General features: G+C 38.1%; 1 protein-coding gene across 1 annotated transcript; it reads right to left on the bottom strand.

Annotated features, from left to right (window-relative positions):
* Window positions 1-232: 232 nt before the first annotated feature.
* On the bottom strand, window positions 233-7,688 carry IFRD1 (interferon-related developmental regulator 1). Its single transcript, XM_008949727.1, has 9 exons — window positions 7,606-7,688; window positions 7,048-7,172; window positions 6,595-6,752; window positions 5,976-6,026; window positions 5,700-5,878; window positions 5,487-5,595; window positions 3,423-3,557; window positions 928-1,023; window positions 233-375 (listed from the first exon to the last, which is right to left on the bottom strand). The coding sequence occupies exons 2-9, from the start codon at window positions 7,097-7,099 to the stop codon at window positions 286-288; spliced, it is 870 nt and encodes a 289-aa protein (XP_008947975.1). The 5' UTR covers window positions 7,100-7,172; window positions 7,606-7,688; the 3' UTR covers window positions 233-285.
* Window positions 7,689-8,025: the final 337 nt, after the last annotated feature.

The raw sequence follows: 8,025 nt of genomic DNA on the forward strand, positions 1-8,025 counted from the left end.
ACACAGCATTTGACTACAATTATCCACCCCATTTGACAGTTCATTTAGAATATATTCACCTTTGGAGCAAGTTGCATCTAATGCACGTTATAATTTATCCTTGCTCTCAAACTTACATCAATCTATATACAGCATCTATGCAACTAAGCAACATGCATTATATTTACAGAATTTATACAATATCCCTGTATACAAGTTAAAACTGACTACAGAAATTAAAAAAATTCATTTGAAGGTTACAAATCTATTTTAATTATCAAAACTGAACCCCATGGAAAAGGAGATCTAGAAAAATTCCCCCACGTCTGCTCTTTTATCACGACATTTACTTCTAGCCTTTGTCCGAGCCTTGAATGCTGCAGAGTTGTACAAGTGCTACAAAATAAAAAGAAAAAATTAATCACAGATGTTCAAAAGGCTTCTGTCTTTAGAGATCTTTTAAGGAAATGGCTGAAAATGTTTTTATTAATCTTTGTAATAAATGGGTAGGTCTTCTGAAATTCATAGTATAAAATCGTTGCACCAGAGGCTGATTTTTTTATGTATTTCTATACACACACACAGACTCTTAAAGGAAACCTGGACTATGTAAGAAAGGCTGAGCCCAGAAGGAATTCTGGGAGCTGTTCAGTCTTATAAGAGCCCAAGTCTCACACATGTAGAGCATGAATCCAACTCAACCTTCAGACCTGCCTTGAGAGAAAAGCAGGAGCAGACATTCCCAGTGGAAAATCAAAAATAAGAGCTCAAAGACATATACAACCAAAGTCTGGTTTCATTCTGGTCAACACAGGGCACCATTAGAGCTAAAGCAACAACAAGTTCAAAGATGACAGGTTCTAAAGTGTTGTGTGGAACACAAATTATTTCATGAGAAATGTATTAACATATGAAGTAAAGAAAATACACTAAGGTGCAATAACCTACCCTTTCAAAACGGGATATCTTCATCGTTTTAAGAGTTGCAGCATCTAGCATTACTGGTGGGCCAAGCTCAAACACATTCCGAAGAAAGTCATTTGACTACACAAGAAACACAAATGATCAGTTTCTCCTCTGACTATCAAGTCTCCAAAGCCAACTACTGTTAAATATCAAGTATTCCCATAAGAAATAGCAAGAATTTGACACAAATCCTAGTATCTTTTGCAATTATACTAGGGAACAGTTCCTTTAATCAGAATAAGGCTAAGAACTAAAACTGCGCTCTTAAGAAGATTGTTCCTCACCTTGATTTTGTCCCAGCAAATTAGACACTGTTCTGTTACATCCTCTACAAAAGAGCAGGCAGCTAAACGCAGATCCATATGGGTTCACAACAACAATTTAAAAATATCTGGCCGTAAAAGTATTTGGAAAAGCTGCTACACACCTAGACTCCCTCAGGTAGAAATGCAATTGACACTGGACTGAAGATTTTAACGGAGCAGTTTGACAGCATATACTCCTAAGCTAGAGTTCCTGCCTCTGCTACATATCTAAACAGATGACTAATCAACAAGCAGTTCCTAGAATACAAACAAGGACTTATCCCTTCCCTTCCGGTAATGCTGTCATTAGAATGCAAGTTATATTCACTATTTTTGACTAAAACTCTGAAATCCTTTCTAGGAGTTTGCAGGCTTGAACAGGAAGTGTAGAGGCATGCAGCTTTACAGCAGCCAGATGACCCCACCACTGCTGAACGGGAGCACAAGGATTTGGGAAAACCCTGAAACTAAGAATATACTTGGCTTGAACCTCTTCTTGGAGAAGTCTTCTCGTTGCTAACCCGGTACACCCAGGCTGCAACTCAGAAGCAGCTCACACAGACAGTCCTATCCCACTAGCTAACTTTTCATGCTGCCTTCTAACACTCCTAATGCAGACCTTGGCATTTCACCATGTTCTGCTCATGATTTTGCAATGTAGACTGAATTACTACAAAGAATCCAGACAGAGAACAACAGTCTGAGCATATATCAAACAGCAGCTCACCTGCAAATGATACTGCATCCCCGACCCCAAAATCTCCTTGAAGGTATCATAAGTCTGCTTTTTAACCCAGCAGTCAATATACATGCGCTCAGGTCCAAACTTAACCATCTCTGTAGGAAAGTCACGCTCCTGTCCAAAATTAAACAACATATATAACTTTAAACACTTTTGTATTCAGAATTGTATCTATCTTAATGAACTTTGTTTTCAATAATATGTTGGGCACACCAAAACCTTCCAAATAATGCAATACACATATACTAGAGACTGTATTTGTTCATAAACTGATTCACACCTAAAGTCAATTTCAGGTAAGACCTGAAGCTGACATTCTTCAACCCAGAAAGCATTTAAAAAAATAGGAACACCGAATTTTCATCTTTAAAATTACTTTAAGAATTCAATTCACCTCCGGAAAAACCAGTTCTGAGTGCAAGAGTCACCTTTAAGTCAGTTTGTAAGCCTCATTTAGTCCCCACCTTTCAAGTGTGGCAAGCTACATTTGTGACAATGGAATATAACAAGTATTAATAAGTGACTCAGACTCTTCTTAAGGCAGGATCTCAAAAGTGACTTCAAATCACTCCAAGGCTGCCTCCTTAGCTTCTGAGATGTTTAACTGTTCTGAATCTCAACTAATATTTAGCTGGTCTTATCCAATTACCTGATGAGTAAAATAAATCTAGTTCAAGAGGTGTAAGGTAACAAAAAAATCCATCAAAATTATACAAGTTGGACATTTAAGAGGCTTTACTCAGAAGTTATGTCACTAACCAAGTATTTTTAGAGTCCTACTTAGTGTACTGCTCCCTTAAGCTGGATATGGAAAACCAGATCACAGGATGAGGACAACCTTGACACACAAACACTTCTTTGGCCCCTGACAAAGATGCCGTTTGGAAATGTAGCTTACTATTAAGTTGCTTCTTGTTTATTGTGCACAGCAGTTCAAGAAGAAATTTTATTATAAACATTTTCACCAAATTCAGGATGCTAATTTGGATATCCTACAAAGCTTTCCATGAAAAAAAAACCTGCTTTGGTAGGAAATAAAGTATATAAAGTGCAAAATTTAGCCTTCAAAGGAAAAAAACCCACACTCTTCAACATGGAAGTAAAGTTTGGAGGAAAATAAGCAGAGTTTGACATTCTCTGCAGTACTTTCCTAAAAAAAGCTGTTATATTTTGCGTAAGAAATCAGAACTTGAAATCTAGTTGAAAATAATATTTCCTGCTGCTGTCACTGAAACAGAAATCCTACTCAATAATTAAAAACATTTTAATTAAATTGGCCACTACATAGTCCAATCAGAACTTGAAACCTAGTTGAAAATAGTATTTCCTGCTGCTGTCACTGAAACATAAATCCTACTCAATAATAAAAACTTTTTAATTAAATTGGCCACTACATAGTCACAACCCAGACACAAAGACAGAAGAATCACCTCAACAGCTCGCAGAACATCTCTGAAGACAGACCTCTGCTTTCTTTTATCTACTTTGGCTCGGTGCTTGTTTCCGTCAGTAGCCAGAGCTCTCAGCTTCTCTGTCAGAAGTTCCATATCTTCATAAAAGAAATCCTAGTGGAAAAAAAGGGGATTTTAAATTTTGGGAGTTTCTAAATTTTTTTTTTTTTTAGTCTCAGAACATCTTTCCCTGCAAAGAGGAAAATGGATCTCTCCAAATTCTGGGCTTGTAGACTTCTACAACCTGTTACTTTGTTACTGAAAGAGACGCAGACAGCACTAACTTTCTGTAATTCCATTTGCAGCATTTCAGTCAGTATGAACCAAGTCACAACATCCAGTTTACCCAAGCAGGACACTATCAAGCTCTATTCTGGTAGTCAGAGCCACATGAAACAGTACAGCTCCTTCAGAGCATGTATCTACCTGCCAATCTGTTCAGCTCTGCAACCCCAAGGGTCTCAAACTGCCTAACTGATCTGCTAAAACACTCCTGTTGACAGGCTGAGGGCTCTTTCAGATTTTTAGCATACAATTCAGGCTGCTGGAGATTGATCATGAATTACTATTAGACTGAGAGTACAGAATATTTCTTCAAGTCTCATATGGTGTGGAAAATTAGAAAGCCATTTTAAAAATATGCTTAAAAAATACTCCAAGTAAACTTCAATCCATAATTTTTAGCAGGAAATATTTTCTTCCCTCCATTCACTGACTCAGCAGTAGTTTACCTGGATTAGTAGGAATGTATGTGAACTTATTCAAAAATAAGTTTGTTTTTCATTTGTTTTTAAATCTGAATGCTTTGTCACATCAACTGATTAGGCCAAATTTACAGCATGCTTTTGGAAAGAAACTGGTCAAAGACAAAACAATAAGCATTTTCAATCTGTGCTGATTATTAACAATCCTTTGTAATGATTAAAGGGACATTTTCTCAATGGAACAAAAGTTTTTAGTCAATACAGTCTCACTCATTTACACATTTTGAAAGTTTAGTTACTTGCAGTCAGGTAGACCAAAGAAAGGCTCAAGTTTTGCTCTTCTTCCCCCCTCAAATTTGGCTTCCATAGCCAAGAGACTTAGACCCCTGCTGTCTGCAATTATACAGAAGTCTCAGCATACTGTTTCATATTATGCAGTGTTAGTATGTCATGTTATCCTGACTCAATTAGAGTGATCCTTTCACTGTGGACAGTGTCCTGGCAAAGCACAGCAGCCTTGCTCAAGCTAGGAGCCATCCAGGCAGCTCTCCCAAACTGTGCCACAGGTAAGCAGAGACTGTTTCCTTCAGTGCTGTCAAGAAAACAGTTCAGAAATTAATAAGGCACATTGAAGAATGTAAAGGCATGCTTAGCTGCATATGAAGACCGAGAAGCTTGCACCTAATCCAACTCAACAGCAAACACCAAGAAATCTCACCAAGTATAGCACTGCTACTATCTGTGCAAAATTTGTACAAACCCTTTCAAAAATCTGCCCCCTTAAATTAACTAATCCCCAACTAAAAGAGTCACAGGTTCTGTGAAACCATCAAGCAATGCTAGTTATTCTTCTCAAGGTACCTAAATAAGGTTACTGAAAGAACAATACTGAAAGGCAACATGGTTTCTGCTGAAGGGCAGATTTTTAGCCCTATGTATAATTGTGCAGGTTATGAGTCACTGAAACTTGTCTGCCTAGGTATCTAATGAGTGTTCCCACTCCAGTAAACAATACTGGTTTATCCTGGACTTTTTTTAAGCTGGTGTTGGATTTAGATTTTAAAGCCTGCACACTACATTTCTAGCTGCTCTTCAGTACTGTTTGATATGTTTTGTTATGTCAGTCCTGTTTTGCAATATGGAAATTAGTGTAAATAGGATAGCTAAACTGCTGTGAATCGTTGTTATACCCACTCAGATTGGGGCAGACTCACTACAAAGAACATAACCCAGTGACTTATCTGCCACTTCCTGTGATCCAGGGCACTATTCAACACAGGTTAAATAATTTGCCTTATCACCCCAGTGCAAGAAAATTCAGTTGCTAACATCTACTTACAGCGTCTGTTTCACGTGCCAGTTCAAACAGAAGGGCTAGTGTTTCTCCAGCAGCTATCCTCATGTTGAGATCATCACAAGACAGCAGACTTGGAAGTTTATGCAAGTGCCTAAGGAGTAAGTCACATTTCATTAAGAAATGTAAATTTTGTTGACACTGCTTCACAGCATATAAAAAGTCATTACAGATTTGCTCTCCAAGAAAGAGACTCACATTTCAATTTTCTTCTTCACTTCATTCATTGGACAAATGGTCAACAACAGTGTCCATGCTAAGAGAGCACTGATGTGAAGCACAGTATTATGGGTACTCGACACACCATTAGTGTCCCTATCTCGCTGATAGGCCTTTGTGAAGATATTTTCCAGGCACTCCATTGTAGAGTACAGCTCCTGAACAGAACGGAAAAAGATCACAGAAGTCACATAAGATTCACACATTTTCTAATACTAATGGGGGGGAGGGGAGCAGGTAATTATTTATCCTCACCGTAATGTCGTCAGTGACAATGAAACAGCAAATCCCTAAGCAGGTTGCACACTAGACAGAAAAAAAAAGTGTCACTGTTAAACTTTAGACTGTCTTCTGTCAATACTTCAGGTCCACTGCTAATGTATAAATGATTAAGTGAAACACTTAAAAGTACTTTTGGTAGTATGAAGGTATCAACTATGTAGTTCTGTATCTGCTACATATAATCTTATCATATATAAATATATTTGCATAACTAACGTTCCTCTGCTGTTCAAAAAGTTAAAGTGGATACAGGAAGGATACACCAGTCAGTGGGAAAACCGTTTTTTTTTCTATAGGACTTCAACCTCAGCCCTTAGGATTGCAGTAAGGAGGCTACAGCACAGCAAGTAAAGACACTTAAAGGACTAGCTGTAAGAGGGCTTGGAGGAAGTTCCTAGGTTGAAGAAGAGAATGACGTTCAACCTTTAGGTGGAACTTGAAGCCAGTGAAAACTGCTACGCATCATTCAGAGCATGCGTCAGCATTCTGAGTTTACTCCAAGGTAGTAACCTTTAGTTCTGGATTACACAATAGTGAGCTGGTTAAAAACTGCCCTCTGTCCCTGCCTGGCAAATAAACATTTTATACTTACAGCCTGTCTGGCTTGGACACTGGCTGTTCCATCACAGACAATCTTCTTCAGAACTGGACCAAGGGTCTTAAAAATCTCTTCACTTTCAATTCCTGAGCCCATCTGCACACACAGAAGAGACGCCAGCCCGGCAGCTGCACACTGTTCGTCGCTCTTACCTAGAGATCAATGCGCTACAATGAGCAATTGCCTCACGCACTGCTTCTTTCCTTTACGGATAATTAGTCTGAAAACTTGCAAGTGAAAAATTCAGAAATCAATAGAGATGACAATTTCAGCTCATTTTCTGGTCAATTGAAATACAGCATCTAAATTAAAAAAAATAAATGTTTTTAACATAACTAAATTAAGCACTTGATAAAGTTTTAGAGAAGCCCCACAGACTTAATTCCCGCTAAACAACACACTATTTCATGGGGATTATTGCCTTCTAACAGCAAGCGTGTTAATTACCTTTCTTTATGCAGCGTTCAATGCTATCAGTTAACGTCATTCTCCTTTCCATGACAAATTCATAGAGTATTTTAGAAGAAAAAGCACTTTTCAGACTTTCAAGAGCTGCTTGTCTTGTCTTTGCACTGTTAAAAGAGAGAAGGAAAACCTGCTGAAATCAGCACGGATGAGTTAAAGCTCAGCCTTTGTTTTTATAGTAGTTTATATGTGCCCAATAGAAGAGTAAGCCACAGCAATACCATGAAGCATTAAATGCCATGGATTGCCTCCTTCCTCAAGGTCAGAGAAACTTAGGCTTGAGACAGTTCACAGATGTACCCTGGGCTAGAAACAAAGTCACTCTACTTCAAGATACTAGGAAAGGACACACTGACTCTTACTTATCCAAAAACTTGGTAGAGGCAGAAAGGTCTTTTCAGATCCAGAAGAAAAGCAAGTCCTCCCCAGCATGAAACAATTTCAGTAATCATATTAAAAGGTATAATGCATATTTCCCTTATTACATCAGAGGAAGCTAGAAAATAATGTATGAATGTGCTTCTTAAAGGCATACTATACCTCTTGTCCAATGTAAGATCAATAAATCCCTTCAATTTGTATTCCAAGTCTTCTTGAGTGGCTTCTTCATCAACTTCAGGCCCTAATCCAGAGGAAATTAATTTAGTTGTACTGATATTTTATTAGCAGATACAGTATTATCCAACAGCTAACATTTTTAGTAATAAGAAGAAAGCAGTTTGACACAGATGTTAGCTACAGAATTATTCATTATTACAGCAACATAATGTCAAGCCTACTACAGCCAATTGCCCTTTAAAATACTCTTATAAAAGTTGAACTCCTGATACATCTGTGCCATTCCTATACCTGCTTCCTGCACACGCCAAGAATGAACGTGGGAGCTCATCAGGCCTTACATAAATTCGCAACAACTGACGCCCATCACCCAAGCCTGTCAGCAGCACGTTCTCCCCCAGT

The sequence above is a fragment of the Merops nubicus genome, unplaced genomic scaffold (assembly GCF_000691845.1).
Source record: "Merops nubicus isolate BGI_N331 unplaced genomic scaffold, ASM69184v1 scaffold30720, whole genome shotgun sequence".
NCBI classification, from domain to species: domain Eukaryota; kingdom Metazoa; phylum Chordata; class Aves; order Coraciiformes; family Meropidae; genus Merops; species Merops nubicus.

Bases quoted from the DNA above. Each gene is read 5' to 3' on its own strand.
- IFRD1 (XM_008949727.1), bottom strand. From the start codon at position 7,099: ATGGAAAGGAGAATGACGTTAACTGATAGCATTGAACGCTGCATAAAG. The intron at 6,753-7,047 runs GTAATTAACACG...ATTGATCTCTAG, and splicing joins TGAACGCTGCATAAAGAAAG to GTAAGAGCGACGAACAGTGT. The intron at 1,024-3,422 runs GTGATTCTTCTG...TTTCTTGTGTAG, and splicing joins ATGTTCTGCGAGCTGTTGAG to TCAAATGACTTTCTTCGGAA.